Source organism: Oryx dammah, unplaced genomic scaffold (genome assembly GCF_014754425.2).
Source record: "Oryx dammah isolate SB20612 unplaced genomic scaffold, SCBI_Odam_1.1 HiC_scaffold_5, whole genome shotgun sequence".
NCBI lineage: Eukaryota > Metazoa > Chordata > Mammalia > Artiodactyla > Bovidae > Oryx > Oryx dammah.
In genome coordinates this window covers 95995439-96016941 of record NW_024070189.1, presented here as the reverse complement: position 1 = coordinate 96016941, position 21503 = coordinate 95995439, and the positions used below count along the sequence as shown (strand labels likewise).

The 21503-nt window shown below is 44.7% G+C and overlaps 1 protein-coding gene across 1 annotated transcript in view; it reads right to left on the bottom strand.

Annotated features, from left to right (window-relative positions):
• Positions 1 to 21503, bottom strand: part of LOC120864601 (mucin-16-like) — a 109588-nt gene that overhangs the window by 33104 nt on the left and 54981 nt on the right. The window contains 13 exon segments of the mRNA XM_040241643.1: positions 836 to 1006; positions 1273 to 1308; positions 2815 to 2987; positions 4220 to 4290; positions 4468 to 4589; positions 9129 to 9194; positions 9417 to 9452; positions 12130 to 12302; positions 14259 to 14326; positions 14409 to 14533; positions 16903 to 16968; positions 17620 to 17655; positions 20910 to 21082. Of these exon segments, the coding sequence (XP_040097577.1) occupies positions 836 to 1006; positions 1273 to 1308; positions 2815 to 2987; positions 4220 to 4290; positions 4468 to 4589; positions 9129 to 9194; positions 9417 to 9452; positions 12130 to 12302; positions 14259 to 14326; positions 14409 to 14533; positions 16903 to 16968; positions 17620 to 17655; positions 20910 to 21082 (1316 nt within the window).

Here is a 21503-nt window from a genome sequence, read left to right as displayed (position 1 = left end):
GCCATCCAACCATCTCATCCTCTGTTGTCCCCTTCTCCTCCTGCCTTCAATCTTTCCCAGCATCAGGGTCTTTTCCAATGAGTCAGCTCTTTGCATCAGGTGGCCAAAGTATTGGAGTTTCAGCTTTAACACCAGTCCTTCCAATGAACACCCAGGACTGATCTCCTTTAGGATGGACTAGTTGGATCTCCTTGCAGTCCAAGGGACTCTCAAGAGTCTTCTCCAACACCACAGTTCAAAAACATCAATTCTTTGGCCCTCAGCTTTCTTTCTAGTCCAACTGTCACTTCCTTACATGACTACTGGAAAAACCATAGCCTTGACTAGATGGACCTTTGTTGACAAAGTAATGTCTCTGCTTTTTAATATGCTCTCTAGGTTGATCATAACTTTCCTTCCTCTTTTAGCAGTGGATAAAGAAGATGTGTGTATACACACACATACACACACACACACACACACACACACACACACACACACCCTCAGTTGGGTCAATGGGTGGTATTGAAATCTACTCTGGGCCAGTTGGAGGCCAGGAATGGGAAGCTGGCCTCTGATCGAGCCAGAGTCTGCCTAAGTCCCTGATCAGGATCTGTGAGACAGCTATACTTGTAGCTCATGCTATTCCTTTCTTTTCTGGAAATAAAAACTGAATTCCCTGAGAGAAAGAACCAACCCTTCTCACCACCAAATCTCACCCATGATAATGCTAATTATAATTCAATATTTACTTGTACATTCACATGTTTAGTCTCTGTCTTTCGTGTTGGAAGCCCATCTAAGACTAGCCCTTTCTATTCTCTTTGTTGCTGTATCACCAGGGCCTTTTATATAGTAAGTGCTAAATAAATACTTATCAAATGAATGAATGAATGAGTATGATGTTCTCCAATGACCAAATGCCCAAGATCTTTGCAGGAAAACAGTGCAGAGAGGAAGCTCCTACCTGTAGAGATTGAGACAGGGGCCATAGAAGTCGCTGGGAAGATGGTAGAGGTCGTGGCAACTGAGAAGAAAACACAGTTAGGCAAATACAGCAGAAGAGAGGGCTTCTCTAATCAAGGAGGGCCCATCATGGAACCTTAAGATCCTTTTCCTGTTCAGCCTAAGGGCTGTGCTGGGCTTGTCTTTTTCCCGGCTGGAGAGTGAAAGTAGGGAAAGTCCAGAGATTTCCCGGTACCTTCCACCTCTGGGTACACGGACTAAGGATAACAGGGGGGAAAGATGGGCCCCAAAGCAATGGAACATTAGGGCCCACAAATTACTACTCACTGCTGGGGGTGGAGCTCAGGGCCTGATGGGTATAGCCTGCAGAAAGAGAAGGAGACAAAAGGTGAAGGTATAAGGATGGAGGGGGGGTGGGAGTGGCAAGAATCTGGGGCCCTTTGAGTTTCTATGAATCTATTTATTTAATAGATTTAATTTATTTAATACCCATTGGTAAAGAATCTGCCTGCCAAGCAGGAGATATAGGTTCAATCCCTGGGTCAGGAGGATCCCCTGGAGAAGAAAATGGCAAACCATTCCAGTATTCTTGCTTGGGAAATCCCATGGACAGAGGAGCCTGGAAGGCTACAGTCCATGGGGTTGCAAAAAAGGTGAACATGACTTAGTGACCCAGTCACTATAACAGCGATTTATTTAAGTAGTGTTCATGGTGCACCTTCAAAGTGCAGACTGTATAGACAAACCTTAGAGGATGCAATGAAAACAGAGATATTTTTAATAGATTTTTTTATGTGGACCATTTTTAAAGTCTTTAATTGAATTTGTTATAGAATTGTTTCTGTTTAACGTTTTGGCTTTTTGGCCACAAGGCATGCAGGATCTTAGCTCCTTGACCAGGGGCTGAACCCTCACACCCTGCATTAGAAGGTGAAGTCTAAACCATTGGATCAGCAGGACAGTCCCAGGGGAACTCTCTGAATCAGGTCATCTGTTGTCTATCCCTCTGCCATCTCTTCCCCTCATCCTCTCTGAGTGTCTGATCCCTCAATGTATCTCCAGAAATGCTGTGAATGAGGGAACAAACCAAAGGTGCAGGCTAGTTTGAGACAAGCTCAAACCCTCCCCATACCCGATAGGAGGAATGTGTGTCATGAGCCCAGGGCACACGGTCTGCAGTGAGCCCCGCGAGGAACCAGGAGGAGGTCCTGAGTGTAGCTCATGGTATAGTGAAAGGTGGGGAGGAGGAGTTAGTGCGTCAGGGTTAAGGGAGATGTGGGGACCCAATATGAGTCAAGGATACTTTGCTGCAATAAAAGGGGCCTCAGGGGGTAGAAGCCATCAAGGATTCCCCATGAGCATCCTCTCATCAGGAGAGAAGGCCTTGAGGGTGGAGTCGGTTCAAGATTAAAAAGAAATCATGAGGGGCTTCCTTGGTGTCTCAGGGATACAGAATTCACCTGCCAGTGCAGGGGACATGGGTTCGACCTCTGGTCCGGGAAGATCCCACGTGTTTTGGAGCAACTAAACCTGTGCACCACAGCTATTGAGCCTGTGCTCTAAAGCCTGGGAGCCGCAACTCCTGAGCCTGAGTGCCGCAACTACTGAGCCTGTGGGCCCTAGAGCCTGTGCTCTGCAGCAAGAGAAGCCACCGCAATGAGAAGCCTCAGCTAGAGAGCAGCCCGCACTCAACTCGACTCGAGAAAGCCCACACAGCAAAGAACACCCAGCATAGGCAATAGATAAATATATTTTCTTTTTAAAAAAGAAGAAACCGTGAAGCCAAGATCTGAATCAACACACCCAGAGCACACAGCCAAGCCTCTAAGGGCAAGACAGGGAGTGTGACCTCAAGTCTGAGCTGCTCACCATTGACGTAGAGACTGTCCCTGTCCAGGGTGTAGGGGCCCAGCAGGGTGACGCCATGGGTCAGGTGGCTCAACTCCCAGTACAGCTGCTCTCTGTCCAATCCAGGGCCTTTGGGGTCAGGGCGATGCAAGCAGATGGCGTCCACTCTGGTGGCTGCGCCGTCCTTCTCAGGCCTGTGTAAAAACCTCCATATGGTTGGTCCAACTAGCTTTCCATCTGTCCATCCTGCCCTCCCTCTCTTTGCCACCCCTAAGGTAGAAACCTCAGAAACCTGAATTAACAAGAAAACTTCTGGGATCATCCTCCATGTTTTTTTCAGTCTTTTAATTTTACTGAGACTTTCACTGGCTAAGTCAAAGATCTCTCTTGGTAAATGTCACATTGCACTTGAAAATATTTGGGTTATTTTCAAATATCTTCGGATATTGATTTCTGACATAATTCCACAGTGATAAGAGAACAGACTCTGTATGATTTCAATACCTTTAGGCTATGAAATTTTTGCATATTGTTTCATCTCCCTGGGTATGTTCCAGTGTCTCCCAGTATATAGTCTATGGGAATTTGAATAGAATTGGTATCTTACTGTTGTGTGAAAACTGTATAAATCTTAATATCACATTCCTATAGGTAATTATTCCCTGAGAAGGACATGTCAACCTACTCCAGTATTCTTGCCTGGATAATCCCACAGACAGAGGAGCCTGGTGGGCTACAGTCTATGGGGTTGCAAAGAGTCAGATACAACTGAAGTGACTTAGCACTCACGCACGCACATGTAATTACTATACCTACACCATATATAATATAACATATACTGGGCTTCTCAGGTGGCACTAGTGATAAAGAAGGTTCTTTCTTATGTCTCCTGCCAGTGCAGTAGACATAAGAGGTGCAGGTTCAATCCCTGGGTGGGGAAGATCCCCTGGAGTAGAAAATGGCAACCCCTCCAATATTCTTGCCTGAAAAATCCCATGGAGAGAGAGCCTGGCAGGCTAGAGTCCATGGGGTCGCAAAGAGTCAGACACGACTGAGGGACTGAGCACACACCTTGCAAGGACGTAATGAGGGCAGTGGGGGCAGTGCTGTTGAAGGGCTAGGAGTTTGGCTCTAGAACCTGAAACGCTGGGGTTGTTCTGTGTGACCTTCACAAATTACTTAATCCCTCTGAGCCTCAGTTTCTCCTTTTGTTCTTGCTACCTGAGTCTATGGAGAGGACTGATGATTAAATATAAAGTAACAGCACACTGCCTTGGGTCTTAGCACTTGTTAGTTGCTGGTGTTATTGTTGTTGTTAATACTTAGTATCCATGAACAGTAGTCATGCTAAGCATGAGTGAAGTCAGGGAGCTGGTAGATTATGGTCCCATTAACCTGTTGGCTGTGTTGTTGGGGAGGGTCTTACCTGAGCAAGGCTAGTCTGCAGCCCCAATAGAGGAATCCCAGACTGCTGCTATTCTTGAACATGTGTTTGAGCTATTAAAAAGGAGAGGGGAGTTGAGAAGGAACCGCTGAGAGAGGCCAGGAGGAGCTGGGACATAGGCGGACTAATAGGTTGGGTGGGTGGGGCTGGCACTAGTGGGCGGAGCTGGGGCAAAGTGGGTGGGACTAGTGTTAGTGGGTGAGGCTGGCATTGATGGGCGGGGCTCTCACCAGACCCTGCAGGATCAACTCGGTGGCGTTGAATTTCCAGGAGCCGGGGCGCTGCATGTCCTCCTCGAAGGTTAGGTTGGTGATGGTGAAGTTGAGGGTGAAAGGCATCAGAAGAGGGACTCCTGGTGCAGCAGGGGAAGGAAAAAGACCACTCCTGAGTCAGACCTGGGCTGAGCTCTAAGATAACTTCCAGGGACAGAAATGGAGGGCCCAGATCTGAGGAAGCAAAAATTCCCAGCTGGCAGGCCACCATAGGACCAGAGACAGAAGGCTAAATAAGGAGCAAAGCAAAAGGCTGTTAAATGCAGTAGGGTGCACATTCATTAGGATGGCTATTATTTGTTAAAAAAAGAAAGAAAAAGAAGCGTTGGGAATTCCCTGATAGTCCAGCGGTTAAGACTCCACCTAGTCTTTCACTGCTGAGGGCCCAGGTTCAATTCCTGGTTAGGGAACTAAGATTCTGCAAGCCATGCCATGTTAAAAAAAAAAAGATACTGTTGGTGAGGATATGGAGAAATTTAATTCTCATGCATTGTTGGTGGAAATGCTGGTGGAGTTGCTATAGAGAACAGTTTGGTGGTTCCTCATAAAGTTAATTGGCTCCTAGGTATGTACACCCAAAGAAGTGAAAACAGGGACTTGGAGACTTGAAAACAAATGTTCACAGCAGCAGCATTTACAGTAGCCAAAAGGTGGAAGAAACCTAAGTATCCATTAACAGATGAATGGATAAAGAAAATGTGGTATATACAATGGAATAGTATTCAGCTATATCTGGAGTAACAGGCAAATCTGGCCTTGAAGTACAAAATGAAGCAGGGCAAAGGCTAACAGAGCTTTGTCAAGAGAATGCACTGGTCATAGCAAACACCCTCTTCCAACAACACAAGAGATGACTCTACACATGGACATCACTAGATGGTCAATACTGAAAAGATGGAGAAGCTCTATACAGTCAGCAAAAAAAAAAAAGACCAGGAGCTGACGTGGCTCAGATCATGAACTCTTTATTGCCAAATTCAGACTTAAATTTAAGAAAGTAGGGAAAAACCACTAGACCATTCAGGTATAACCTAAATCAAATCTCTTACGATTATACAGTGGAAGTGACAAATAGATTCAAGGGATTAGATCTGAGAGACAGAGTTCCTGAAGAACTGTGGATGGAGGTTCATGACATTGTACAAGAGGCAGTGATCAAGACCATCCCCAAGAAAAAGAAATGCAAAAAGGCAAAATGGTTGTCTGAGGAGGCCTTACAAATAGCTGAGGAAAGAAGAGAAGCCAAAGGCAAAGGAGAAAAGGAAAGATATACCCATTTGAATGCAAAGTTCCAAAGAATAGCACAGAGAGACAAGAAAGCCTTCCTCAGTGATCAATGCAAAGAGATAGAGGGAAACAAAGATGGGCACAATAAAGGACAGAAATGGTATGGACCTAACAGAAGCAGAAGATAGTAAGAAGAGGTGGCAAGAATACACAGAAGAACTTCTACAGAAAAGAGCTTCATGACCCAGATAACCATGATGGTGTGATCACTCACCTAGAGCCAGACATCCTGGAATGTGAAGGCAAGTGGGCCTTAGGAAGAATCATTATGAACAAAGCTAGTGGAGGTGATGGAATTCCAGTTGAGCTATTTCAAATCCTAAAAGATGACGCTGTTACAGTACTGCACTCAATATGCCAGCAAATTTGGGAAACTCAGCAGTGGCCACAAGACTGGAAAAGGTCAGATTTTCATTCCAATCCCAAAGAAGGGCAATGCCAAAGAATGCTCAAACTACCGCACAACTGTACTTATCTCACATGCTAGCAAAGTAATGCTCAAAATTCTCCAAGTGAGGCTTCAACAGTATGTGAACCGAGAACTTCCAGATATTCAAGCTGGATTTAGAAAAGGCAGAGGGACCAAAGATCAAATTGCCAACATCTGTTGGATCGTTGAAAAGGCAAGAGAGTTCCAGAAGAACATCTGTTTCTGCTTTACTGACTATGCCAAAGCCTCTGACCGTGTGGATCACAATAAACTGTGGAAAATTCTTAAAGAGATGGGAATACCAGACCACCTGACCTGCCTCCTGAGAAACCTATATGCAGGTCAGGAAGTAACAGTTAGAACTGGACATGGAACAACAGATTGGTTCCAAATAGGAAAAGGAGTACGTCAAGGCTGTATATTGTCACCCTGCTTATTTAACTTATATGCTGAGTACATCATGTGAAACGCTGGGCTGGATGAAGCATAAGCTGGAATCAAGACTGCTGGGAGAAATATCAATAACCTCAGATATGCAGATGACACAACTCTTATGGAAGAAAGCTAAGAACTAAAGAGCATCTTGATGAAAGTGAAAGAGGAGAATGAAAAAGCTGGCTTAAAACTCAACATTAAGAAAACTAAGATCACGGCATCCAGTCCCATCACTTCATGGCAAATAAATGGGGAAACAATGGAAACAGTGACAGACTTTATTGTTTTGGGCTCCAAAATCACTACAAATGGTGACTGCAGCCATGAAATTAAAAGACACTTGCTCCTTGGAAGGAAAGCTATGACCAACCTAGACAGCATATTAAAAAGCGGAGACATTACTTTGCCAACAAACGTCTGTCTAGTCAAAGCTATAGTTTTTCCAGTAGTCATGTATGGATGTGAGAGTTGGACTATAAAGAAAGCTGAGCACCAAAGAATTGATGCTTTTGAGCTGTGCTGTTGGAGAAAACTCTTTTGAGTTCCTTGGACTGAAAGGAGATCCAATCAATCCATCCTAAAGGAAATCAGTCCTGAATATTCATTGGAAGGACTGATACTGAAGCTGAAACTCCAATAATTTGGCCATCTGATATGAAGAACTGACTCATTGGAAAAGACCCTGATGCTGGGAAAGATTGAAGGTGGGAGGAGAAGGGTATGACAAAAGATGAGATGGTTGGATGGCATCACCGACTCAATGGACATGAGTTTGAGCAAGCTCTGGGAGTTGGTGATGGACAGGGGGGCCTGGCGTGCTGCAGTCTATGGAGTTGCAAAGAGTCGGACACGACTGAGCAACTGAACTGAACTGAACTGATAAAAGGAACGAACTTCTAATACTTCTACAACATGGATGAATCTTAAAAACATTATGCTAAGTGAAATAAATCAAACATGAAAAGGCAAATACTATATGATTCCCCTCACATAAAGTTACCTAGATTAGGTAAATTCACAGAGGCAGAAGAGAGAATAGAGGATACCAGGGCTGGGCATGGGGTTAAGGGGATTTAATGTTTAATGGGTTTCGAGTTTCTGTTTGGGATGCTGCAAATTTTCTGGAAATGGATGGTGGTGATGACTGTACAATATTGTGAATAAACACTTAAAAATGATAAATTAAAAAAATTTAAATAGTAAATTATATCAGTTCTATAGTAAATTCTCTCAGCCCCCTCGCCAGTCATGTGACCAGAGGCACGTTACTTAACTTGTCTGCCTATCTCTATTTCTTTATCTGTTAAATGGGGATGATTATGCATTGTAGAGAAATTATGAAGGTTAAGTGACTGTTAAAAGAGTCAACACATTTCAAGTATATTATGCCAAATGATAGGAGCCAATCTTCAAAGGTTACATGTACTTATATAACATTCTCGAAATAACAAAATTATAGAGATGGAAAACAGATTAGTAGTTGCCAAGGGTTCGAGTGGGAAAGATTGTTATTTGTCATGTCTGACTGTTTGAGACCCCAGGGACTGTAGTCCTCCAGGCTCCTCTGTCCTTGGGATCCTCCAGGCAAGAATACTAGAGTGGGTAGCTATTTCCTTCTCCAGGGGAGCCTCCTGACCCCGGGATCAAACCCAGGTTTCCTGAATTGCAGGCAGATTCTTTACCGTCCGTCACAAGGGAAGCCCTTGGTGGAGGGGGCGAGGGACTAAAATCTTATTCCCTCTGCCTAGCACAGAACACATATCCAATAAAGATTTGTTACACTAAAATCCTTGGTACTCCCTGTGGTAGGTGTTTTATGCAGATTTTCTTTCTTTTTCTTTTCTTTTATTTTTTTGTTTCTTTTTTAATTTTTACTTTTTTAATTTTAATTTTTACTTTATTTTGCTTTACAATACTGTATTGGTTTTGCCATATGTTGACATTTTAATTGGCATATAGTTGATTTACTCACATTTTCATTTCACTTTCACAATGACTACCAAGTATTATTATTCTTACTTGGCAGATGAGGAAACTGAGGCACTGAGAGGATACATAAATTACCCATGGTCAACAGAACTGGATGGATGAAGAATTCATATTCCATGCGCCTGAGGAATTTAGAGCAGTGCAGGGGCAGCCCATGGTAGTTTTCATTGTTTCATGGCAGCTTGTCTCTGAAACCCATGGGTCCTAGCTTTGAGGCTTCCTAGAAGAATCTGGGGGCTTCCCTAGTGGCTCAGACAGTAAAGAACTCACTTGCAATGTGAGAGACCTGGGTTCGATCCGTAGGGTGGGAAAATCCCTGGAGGAAGCCATGGTCACCCACTCCAGTCTTCTTGCCTGGAGAATCCCATGGACAGAGGAGCCTGGCGGGCTGCAGTCCATGGGGTCGCAAAGAGTCGGACACGACTGAGTGACTAAGCACACACAGCAACAGAAAGATCTGGAGAAAGAAGTCACCTACCTGTGGAGCTAGGGAAGTGGGTTGGCACCATGGAGGTCCCTGGGAAGGGTGAGGAGGTCCCAGCAGCTGAGGAGAAATGGTCTGGAGTGAGAATAGGGATTCTAAGTGGGGCATGGATGCCACCACGTGCATCTTTCCGATCTAATTGGAGCCACTGTATGTAGCGGGCATCGGATGAGACACCCAGGTCCTCCCATATCTCTGCTCCCTGAGGCTCTGGAAGGAGGGGATCAGTGTCTGTCCACCAGGGGCCTGGAGCACACAGTTATCAAGGTCTTGAGTACTCACCACTGGGGGTGGAGGCTGACGTCCATTGGGTGTAACCTGCAATGAGAAATGGAGACAGGATTGGGATGCAAGCAGGAAAGAGATGGCCGAGATAGAGCTCAAGGACCAACAACCCCCACCCTCAACTGAGACTTCAAGTTGCAAAGCAACAGTTATGATGGAGGAATAACTGTATCTTGTTCTTAAAAGGCTTGTGACCCCATGGACTATAGATCACCAGGCTGAGGAATCAAAGATCCAATATATGTCTTCATGGGTTCACAATTTACTGTGTGTTTTAGTCACTAAGTCACGTCCAACTCTTTGCAACCCCATGGACTGTAGTCCGCCAAGCTCCTCTGTCCGTGGGATTTCCCAGGCTAGAATATGAGGGTTAGTTGGCATTTCCTGCTCCAAAGGATCTTCTGGATAGAGATGAAACCTGCATCTCCTGCCTTGGCAGGTGGATTCTTTACCACTTAGCCACAAGGGGAGCCCTTGCAATTTATTTGGGAAGATAAATACACTGACATTTCTAGAACACGGGCTCTAAATTCGTGCTTTTCTAGAGGAGATTTTGAGATATTGCCAGGGGGAAGATGAATGGCCAGACTCTTGGGTCCCCATTGGCTACAGGCAGATTGATAGTATCTTTCATCTTCTTCTTTTTTTTTAATTTATTTATTTGGTTGCACCAGGTCTTAGTTGTAGCATGTGGGAGGAAGTTCCCTGTTAGGAGCAGAGTTAGTTGCTCTGTTGTGCCCAACTCTTTGCAATTCTCATGGACTGTAGCCAGCCAGGCTCCACTGTCCATGGGATTCTCCAGGCAAGAATACTGGAGTGGGTTGCCATTTCCTTCTCCAGGGGATCTTCCCAGTCCAGAGATGGAAGCTGGGTCTCCTGCACTGCAGGCAGTTTCTTTAGCATCTGAGCCACCTGGGAAGTTTCCTGATCAGGGATCAAACTTGGGACCCTTGCACTGGGAATGGAAGTTCTAAGTCTCATCATCTGGAGAAAGGTTCTGTGCCTCAGACAAGTTTATAAATGAAAGTCCTGGAATGCAGGAATAGCCCATGGGCTTTCTTGAGTCATCAAGAGAGATTGCTCAAGTGGGAAATGATACACAGGATGGGTCCTGTGGAAAACTGGAGAATCCCATCCCTTCTGGGAGGGCAGAGTATCAGCTTCAACATGTGGTTACAAAAAGGACACTCAGATTTTGCCCATCTCTGACAGTGAAAGCATTTGATGAATGTCTGTCCTCTATTATGTCTAAGATGGAGAAAATGATTCTTTCTAGAGTTTCGATCATTAAATGGCAGGACTCATGGCATACAGTTAAAATGCAAAGGCAACCCATAAATGATCTATGTGTATGTATAAGGCATTTTTAAATTTTTATTTTATATTGGTGTGAAAATGTGAAGTCGCTCGCTCAGTCATGTCCGACTCTTTGTGACCCCATGGACTATACAGTCCATGGAATTCTCCAGGCCAGAATACTGGAGTGGATAGCCTTTTCCTTCTCCAGGGGATCTTCTCAACCCAGGAATCGAACCCAGGTCTCCCACACTGCAGGTAGACAGCTGAGCCACCAGGGAAACCCATATGAGTGTAGTTGATTTGCAATGTTGTGTCAGTTTTGGGTGTGCAGTGGGGGTGATTCAGTTACACACACACACACACACACACACACACACACACACATATATCTCCACTCTTTCTTAGATTCTTTTCCCATGTGGGTCATTATAGAGTATTGAGTGGAATTCACTGGGCTATACAGTGGGTCCTTGATGACTTTCTATTTTTTATATAGTAGTATGTGTATGTTAACTCCAGACTTCTGATTTATCCATCTTCCCTCCTTTTTTTGCATAAGTGTTTAATTGGAAATTTTCTGTGTGCAAAATTTAATCCCTCTATATGAAACCTTTATCTCAATTTTACTGACAAAGAAACTGAGGCTTCGAGGGATTAAATAAATTATCCTAAGTCACAAGACTGATTTTATCCCAAACCTGTGGAGTTCCATTCGTTCTTTCACACCATCCTTTACCTTAGAGCTACTCAGTCGTGTCCGACTCTTTTCAACCCCATGGACTATACAGTCTGTGGAATTCTCCAGGCCAGAATACTGGAAGGGGTAGCCTTTCCCTTCTCCAGGGGATCTTCCCAACCCAGGAATCGAACCCAGGTCTCCCACATTGCAGGCAGATTCTTTACCAGCTGAACCACCAGGGAAGCCCAAGAATACTGGAGTGGGTCTTCTCCAGTTGATCTTCCTGACCCAGGAATTGAACCAGGGTCTCCTGCATTGCAGGAAGATCCTTTACCAGCTAAGCTAGCAGGGAAGCCCACTTAGAACTATTCATAAAAACCTAAGAAGGGCTTCCCAGGTGGCTCAGTGGTAAAGAATCCTGCCAATGCAGGAGATGAGGGTTTGATCCCTGGGTTGGGAAGATCCCTGGAGGAGGAAGTGGAAACCCACTCCAATATTCTTGCCTGGGAAATACTATGGACAGAGGAGCCTGGCAGGCTACATATAGTCCATGGGGTTGCAAAGAGTCTGGCACAACTTAGCAACTAAAATAACAATAACAAGCTAAGAAAGCTAACACTTTTGGAAATAGCTGATATGCATTAAAACAAAAAACCTTTAAAATATGTTAACATTATTTAGATGGAATATTACATTGGTTTGTCTTCTAAAAAAAAAAAAAAAGATGCTCACCATTGACATAGAGGCTGTCCTTGTCCAAAGTGAAGGGTCCCAGCTGGGTGACACCATGAGTCTCATGGCTCAGTTCCTGGTACAACCTCTCTCGGTCTAGTTTAACGCCCATGGGGTTAGGTCGGTGAGTACAGACAGCATCAACTCCAGTGGCTTTTCTGTTTTTTTCAGGCCTGGGTAAGGTAGGACACAGGCATAAGGAGGTGGGAATTCCAGAAAAGGGCTCTGGAAAGCCTCACTGAGGGAAGGAACTGAGAAGGGAAAACTGGAATGGTTTTGGTGTTGAGGGAGAATTGGAAATGACTATGCCAGCCAAGGACCCTGAACACAGTGGATGTAGCATCTAGACATGCTGATATTTGTGCTAAGCTGGCACTCAAAACAAGGCATCACACACCGTAACAACAAAAGCAGGACAGAAGGGTTGGAACGAAGGAATCTGAAGGTTCAACAAGGTTACAAAAGGCAATGTCAAATTCCTCAAATTCCAGCCTTGCCAACTCAACTGCTGAGTGACTCTGGCTAAGTCTCTCAAACTTTCTGTGGCTAAGTTTTTTTCATTCATTGAATGAGGTAATAGTATAGACCTCATAGTACTTAGCACTCAGCTCAATAAAAGGCAGCTAAGTTTACTACATATTAATAGGGCCAGTGTTCTTGGTGAATGGACCCTGCGATGAGAGAGACAAGAGTTTTTTGAAAGAAACAGTGAGGTCAAGCTGCCAGTCTAGGGTGGAGGTGGGATGGGGGATTGTATCGCAGAGCCAAAAATATCTCAGTGGATCACTGGAATCAGTGGAAATGGGAAGACCTAGAATCATGTCTGGAGGGCAAGGGTGACTATCTTCGGAGCTGGGGGCATTTCATTCTCTGACAAAAGGTCAGTGACCGGCAGATGTCACACAAGGGAGTAGGGTACCCTGAGTATACACATGGAGTTTTCCACATGCTGAATTTACTCTCAGTGCTTGAATATATAAAACACTGTAAGGCTTCGCTGGTGGATCAGGGGTAAGGAATCTGCCTGCTAATGCAGGAGACAAGGTTCGTTTGATCCCTGATACAGTAAGATTCCACATGCCGTGAAGCAACTAAGTCCGTGCACCACAACTACTGAGGCTGTGCTCTAGAGAGTAGCCCCCACTTGCCACAACCAGAGAAAGCCCATACATAGCAACAAAGATCCAGCATAGCCAAAAATAAATAAATACAATTATTTAAAAAGATTGTGAATAATGTATTGCATGCATAGATATAATGACGAACCCTCTACAGGAAGCTTTCTTAACCTTGGCACCATGAACATTTCAGGTCAGGTAATTCTTTGCCTTGGGAGACTGTCCTGTGCATCGTAGGATATTTAACAGCATCCCTGGCCTCATTCACTAGATACCCCCAGTAGTAACCTCCACTCTTGAACTGTGACAACCAGAAAAATGTCTTGGACTCCTCTAGTGGTGCAATGGATAAGAATCTGCCTGCCAATGCAGGGGACATGGGTTTGATCCCTGTTTTGGAAAGATTTCACCTATTGCGGGCCACCTAAACCCGTGGGCTACAACTGCTGAGCCCGTGCTCTAGAGCCCAAGAACCATAACTACTGAGCCTGAGTTGCAACTACTGCAACCCTTGCACACAGAGCCTGTGCTCCACAACAAGAGAAGCCACTGCAATGAGAAGCCTTTGCACAACCATTAGAGAGTTGCCCCCCCTCACCGCAACTAGAGAAAAGCCTGCACAAAACAACGAAGACCCGGCACAGCCAAAAAATAAATAAATAAGTAAAATGATTTTTAAAATGTCTCCAGATATTGCCAGATATTCTCTGGGAGTGAAATCACTCTTAGTTGAAAACTACTGCTCTCTAGTGGTGAAGCTGACATGATTATTTGTTTCCTCCTTGATGAGTTCCAGAAGAAAGGTCTTTCTGAAAAGTTCTACCTTCTCTCCTGGGAAGGAGAATCTAAGAGGATTTTGCATTTTCTGGTCAGAAACACAGTGTGAGGCAGGGTGAGAGCTGGTGGTCAGCTGTCCCTGGGATAGTGGGTGTAAGACGTGAGGGTCTAGGTCTTGGTCATCACCCCACCCTCTTTCCTGCATTACCTGGGTGTCTACTCTGGCGTTCTCACCTGAGCAAGGTCAGTCGGCAGCCAGAATACAGGAGTCCAATACTGCTATTCTGGAACAAGGGTTTGAGCTAGGGATGAAAGAAAGGGAAGTGAGCATATGATGCTCAAGGGTCTGGGCAGGACGTGGGTAGGCACTGGAGGGGTTTTCACCAGGCGATTCAAGATCCTTTCCATGGTGCTGAATAACGCAGATCCTGGGGGACTCATGTCCTCTGTGTAGTTCAGGTTGGTGATGGTGAAGTTGAGGGTGAAAGGCACCAGAGAAGGGCTCATGCCTGCAGTGGGAAGGGAGAGAGAGCGTCATTATGACCCCTGGCTGGGATGGCTGTGAATGGTGGGTCCAGAGATGTCAGCTTAGCCTCAGCATCCAGTGAGTCAGGCTTAAGATAGCCAACCCTTGTCACCCTTGCATCCAGCCAGACTTAGAGAAGGCGAGGGGCCTCCATACCGGAAGGATAATTTTAGCTGGAAAATGAACCTCAACTCTTTTCAGCCTGATGTGTCTAAAGATAAACAGCTATTAGATACTTCTGTGGGAAGAAGAGAAGCAAAGTCACTCGACCACCCCCAGAAGCAGAGACCTCCCATAGTCTCTGACTTCATCAGGAGAGAATGTGCGGCTACTGAGTGGTCAAGACTGCTCCCCCCATGAAAGTGACCCCTCCTTCTTTGTCAATAACCATCGTTGAAGAGTGCATTTTATTTTTTAATCAACAGTTTCAAGCTGAAGTACAGTTATTTACAATGTTGTGTGAATTTCTGCTGGACAGCAAAGTGAAAACGTTGAAGCCACGGTGGCTGAAATGTTCCCAAACTTCTTTAAAACATACATTTTCAGATTCAGGAAATTTTATAAAATCCCAAAGAGGAGAAACTCAAAGGAAAAACTCAAACCATGCTCAGATGCATATGATCAAACCGTTGAACAGCAAAGATGAAGAACAAACTGTGGATACATCTCGAGGCAAATGACAGCTTCAGTCATGGAGTGACTTGATTTATAGCACATGTCACGCTTCAGACATGTGCTATAAACAGTTAGGTTGATCAGGGTGGAGCAGTGAGGAAGCGGACACTATGCATCCTGCCTATAACGTGTAAAAAGTTTGCAGTGTCTTGCCTTGCAAAACACAGAATTCCTGAAGGCAGAATTCAAATTACGAACCACTTGTTTGTATCTCCTAACCTTGGATTCACATGGTGGGATTAAGGTTCAAGGAGGCTTACCCTCCACCATGACCCCTATAGTCAAAGCTATGGTTTTGTCATGTATAGATGTGAGAGTTGGACCATACAGAAGGCTGAGTGCCGAAGAATTGATGCTTTCAAACTGTGGTGCTAGATAAGACCCTTGAGAGTCCCTTGGACAGCAATGAGATGCTTGCAGAGACTCAAAACAGTCAATCCTAAAGGAAATCAGTCCTGAATATTCATTGGAAGGACTGATATTGAAACTGAAGCTCCAATACTTTGGCCACATGATGAGAAGTGCTGACTCATTGGAAAAGACCTTGATGCTGGGAAAGATTGAAGGCAGGAGGAGAAAGGGACGACAGAGGATGAGATAGTTGGATGGCATTACTGACTCAATGGACATGAGTTTGAGTAAACTCTGGAAGACGGTAAAGGACAGGGAAGCCTGGTGTGCTGCAGTCCATGGGGTTGCAAAGAGTCAGATAACACTTAGCAACTGAACAACAATGCTCACTCTGGGCATGATAAAGAACCGAAGACTCAAATAAAGAAAAAATATCTTGGGACTTTCCTGGTTTAAGAATCTACCTGTCAGTATAGGGAACACAGATTTGATCCCTGGTCTGTGAAGATTCCTTACATGCCTTGGAGCAACTAAGCCTGTAAGCCACAACTGCTGAGCCTCTGCACCTAGAGCTTTTACTCTGCTACAAGAGAAGCCATTGCAATGAGAAGCCATTGCATTGTAATGCACGAAAGCCCACATACAGCAATGAAGATCCAGGGCAGTCAAAAAAAAAAAAAAACAAAAACAAAACCCCAAAACTTAAGGGCTGGGGTAAGACAAGTTTTATGGTATAAACCAAGTCCCTGTACCAGGTACCTGGAGATTCAGGAGCCCTTAGACGAGAGTATGGAGCAAGAATCAACTCAAGACTAAGATCCTAAATGATTTTCTGCATGTTCAAATACAATCCACAAATTCAAACCTATACAGAGATTGCTACCTTCATCTAATCAATAAATATACAGTGAATGCTGATCAGGTGTTGAGCTCCAGGGTGACAAATACACAGACTGAACAAAGCAAACTGGAGTAAATCCCATGAAAGAAATACTCAAGGTGATATGATAGAGAAAAACCCGTGAGCCAGGTATGGATTCAGGAGAAATGCTGTCTCATTTAAGTGACTTTGGAAGGTCTTTTGGTGAAGGTGATGATCAAGCTCAAATGTGAAAGTTAAATAAGTTGCTAGGCATACCTCATCTCCAGAAAGGGCTACTAAAAAGGCAAGACAGAGGTTAGGACAGTAGAAGAACAGACAAGCCTCTGATGTGGCCAAAGCTTAGAAAGTGTGAGAGAAAACGTGGGACAGGATGAGGCTGGGTGGCCAATAGGGACCAGACACTGCAGAGTTGAAGTTTCCAAGTCCCAGAGAGCAGGTCCTACCTGTAGAGCTGAGGACGGGGGACAGAGATGTGGAAGATTCCAGAGAGAATGTAGAAGTCACTGGAGCTGATGGGAAAAAAAATGGGGAAAATGATTTAGTTCCATCTGGAACAGATTGTAGAAGCAGAAACTTTTCATTGGAATTTAGATTTCTATCTTAAAAAATTTTTTTTTGATGTGGACCATTTTTTTAAGTCTTTATTGAATTTGTTACAATATTGCTTCTGCTTTAGTATTTTGGTCATGAGGCATATGGGATCTTTTACAGGTGGCTCAGTGATAAAGAATCCCCTTGCCAGTGCCGGAAACGTGGGAGATGCAGGTTCAGTCCGTGGGTTGGGAAGATCCCCTGGAGAAGGGCATGACAACCCAGTCTAGCATCCTTGCCTGGAGAATCCCACGGACAGAGGAGCCTAGTGGGCTATAGTCCATGGGGTCACAAAGAGTTGGACACAACTGAGCAAGCATGCAGGCTCCCCAACAGGGATCAAACCCACACCCTTGACACTGGAAGGCGAAGTCTTAACCACTGGACCAAGAAGGAAGTCACTGTGTTTCTATCTCAACTCAGAACAAGAACTTCGGTAGGTTATGAGCTGCTCTGGGGCTACGGCTGGGCATTTAGGGAAGAGGCATTGGGAATTTCTCTCTTGAAAGATGTGCTCTGGGGAATAAGGGTCCAGTGGGCATTGAAGAGGCACAGATTGAAATACTCACTGCTGGTGGTGGGCATCCAGTACTGACGGTTATAACCTGCAGAAATGGAGAAAAGAGTACAGAAGGACTGTTATGATGTTAAGGAGTTAAGGATAGCAGACCTAGAAATGAAACTAACAAATTCCCTGAGATCCACGTGAACAATAATGGTTACATCTTATTCTGTGACCTTCTGTGCCTTGTCCTTTGAAAATAACAATGAACATGCTCACTATTGTTATTGCTAAAGTGTTTTAAATTAATTTTTTATTGGAATATGTGGTTAGCTTCTACTGTATATAGATACAGAAAACAAATGTATAGATGTTGTTCAGTCACTAAGTTGTGTCTGACTCTTTGCAGCTGCACGGATTGCAGCACATCAGGCTTTCCTGTCCTTCACTATCAGAGTTTGCTCAGACATTTGTCCATTAAGTCAGTAATGCCATCCAACCAATGTATGGACACCAAAGGGGAAAGGTATAGTGGGAGAAATTAGGAGATAGGGATTGACCTGTATACACTATTGATACTATGTATAAAATGGATAACTAATAGGAACCTACTTTATAGCACAGAGAACTCTACTCAAGGTGCTTTGGTGACCTGAATGGGAAGGAAGTCCAAAAAGGAGGGGATATATGAATATGTATGGCTGATTCATTTTGCTGTACAGTAGAAATTATTGCCAAAACTAAAATGCATTAATAATATCTAGCTCTCTTTATTGGGAATGCATCAGAAATAATGCTAAACACTACAAAGATAATGGGGCAAATTTATGAATGAGTGTGTGTTCCAAGCCTTATCCATGCTCTCTCAATCTCTAAAGACAATTTTGTCCTTGCTCTTTCACCTTCTCTGCCACCACAAAATTTTTATGATAGTATGGTCTTTTCTGGCTTAGTTTCTGGTTTTTTCTTTGAGTGTGTGTGATGTAGAATTGACAAAATTGTGGCAGGTGGGGAGAGTGGTATGTGGAGATAAACGTACAATGAGATGGAAGAAAGGAGATGCATGCGGTTCAAAATAGAGAAAATTTGGATCTGGGGTTGGGTAGTGAGAAAGAGGGAGAAGGCAATGGCACCCCACTCCAGTACTCTTGCCTGGAAAATCCCATGGACGGAGGAGCCTGGTGGGCTGCAGTCCATGGGGTCGTTAAGAGTCGAACACGACTGAGTGACTTCACTCTCACTTTTCACTTTCATGCATTGGAGAAGGAAATGGCAACCCATTCCAGTGTTCGTGCCTGGAGAATCCCAGGGACGGGGGAGCCTGGTGGGCTGCTGTCTATGGGGTCGCACAGAGTCGGACACGACTGAAGTGACTTAGCAGCAGCAGTAGCAGCAGTGAGAAAGAGAATAGACTCAAAAGTCAGATGAATGGTAGAAAGATTGGAGCCTAAAAGAAATTGGGGAAAAGAGAATTTCTTTTTTTTTTTCAATGATGATGCATTTTATTTTATGAACTTTTTATTTTGTATTGGGGTATATTGGATTAACAATGTTATAATAGTTTCAGGCAAGCAGTGAAGGGACTCAGCCATACATATACATGTATCCATTCTCCCCCAAACTCCCCTCCTATCTAGGCTGCTACGTAACACTGAGCAGAGTTCCCTGTGCTGTACAGCAGGTCCCTGTTGGTTATCCATTTTAAATATAGCAGCGTGTACATGTCCATCCCAAACTCTCTAGCTGTCCTTTTCACCCATCCTCCGACCCCGCCGCAGCAACCATAAGTTCACTCTCTAAGTCTGTGAGTCAAGAAGAGAGGTTTTTAAATGATGTTCCCTCCATCATGGAATGCATGTCTTTGATACTCTCTGGGAGATGCGAGTGAAGGCTGGACTAAGGGGAGCTCTGTGATTTACTTGGGTTGTTGCTAGATCATCTCATTTGTCAGGACAATCCTGTGTGGTATGTATGTTTAGTCCATTCTATAGATGGGACCTTAGAGCCTGGAGAGGTCACATGGCCTGTCCAGCATCACATAAAACGGAGATCTGTCACTCATCAATCTCCATACTATTAATATGCTTTCAGTTAGTCCCAGGCCTGGAATTAAACCTTCTATAGACACCACACAGGATGTGCTATTGTCAATCCAGTAAAATATATATTCCAAACCACATGTAAATGACATTTCCAAGCTGACATAGAAGGGAAATAACTAATCAAGCATCAGGTTGGATTGCTGGCGAGAGATCATCAAACCCTCTCTCTTCCTGTCCTGACAGGCTTGCCCTGGATGGTCTACAGTGTTGCCTTGTGGTTCAGAACTTGGAATTTAGACTTAACCTTCCATTTGAGTCTTGACTCTCCCTTGCATTATGGATGGATTATCTGGGGCAAATGATTTCCTGCCTGAATGCATGATGGCTGTCTGTAAAAATGAGTGGAATAAGTCACAGGGTTTGGGGTAAAATTAATACGAGATCACATAAATAAAGTCCTTATCATAATTCCTGGCGTGGAAGAAACTTTGGGTAAGAATTAGCTACGGTTGCAGTTATTAGTCTTGGTGGGGCACTGTGGCCGCTGTTGCTGTGGTGCGTTGCGTGCGTGCATGCTCCATCCTGTTCTACTCTTTGCGACCCCATGGACTGTAGCCCACCAGGCTCCTCTGTCCATGGAATTTTCCAGGCAAGAATACTGGAGTGGGTTGCCATTTCCTCCTCCAGGGGACCTTCCCAACCCAGGAATCAAACTCGAATTTCCTGCATTGGCAGGCAGCTTCTTTACCACTGAGCTACACAATGAATAAAGTGCGCAATAAATGTAATGTGCTTGAATCATTCCCAAACCATCCCCCCTCCACCTCCACTCCGGTTCGTGGAAAACCAGACCCAGGTGTCAAAAAGGTTGAGGCCACTAGTCTAGAGAGTTCTTCATGGTGGGGAGGTTGCCTTTTGCATTGTGGGATGTTTAGTAAGACCCTGATGCTGGGAAAGACTGAAGGCAGAAGGAGAAGAGGGTGACAGAGGATGAGATGGTTGGATGGCATCACCGATTCAATGGACATGAACTTGGGCAAACTCCAGAAGATGGTGACGGACGGGAAAGCCTGGCCTGCGGCAGTCCATGGGGTCGCGAAGAGTCAGACACGCCTTGGCGACTGAACAAAAAATGTTTAGTAGCACTTCTGGCCTCTATCCACTAGATGTCGCTAGCACCCCTCCAGTGATGACTTGAAAAATGTCTCCAGACATTGTCAAATATCCCCTGGGATGCAGAATCTTCCCAGGTTGAGAACTATTGGTATAGACAGACATGGCTGTAGGAGACCCTGGCTGCAACACGGACACTCACCATTGACATAGAGGCTGTTACTGTCCAGAGTGTAGTTGCCCATCCTGGTGACACCATGAGTCAGCTGACTCAGCTCCTGGTACAACTTTTCTCTGTCCAGCCCAGGACGTGTGGGGTCAGGACGGTAGGTGCAGATGGCATCCACTCCAGTTGCTGCTCCATCCTTTTCAGCCCTAGGATGGCAGGAAGAGAGGAATAGGGACATTCAGAGATGTGGGTGAGTTACATACTTTGTTCATCTTGAAACAGGCTGGGACCTGGGATATAAGACTCTTTGAGGCAGGGCTTGCACTGGGGCAAACGTCTCCTCCAGCAATAAAATATGAAGAAAATAGAGCGGGCTAAAATAACTGAGTGTATGTGGGCATGTGCTCAGTTGCTCAGTTGTGTCTATTTGTGACCCCATGGATTGTCGCCTGCCAGGTATCTCTCTCCATGGGATTTCCCAGGCAAGAATACTGGAGCGGGTTGTCATTTCCTTCTTCAGGGGATCTTCTCGACCCAGGGATTGAACCCATGCCTCTTGCATCTCCTTCACTGGCAGGCAGATTCTTTACCACTGCCCCAGCTGTTGGGGCAAATTATGGACAACAA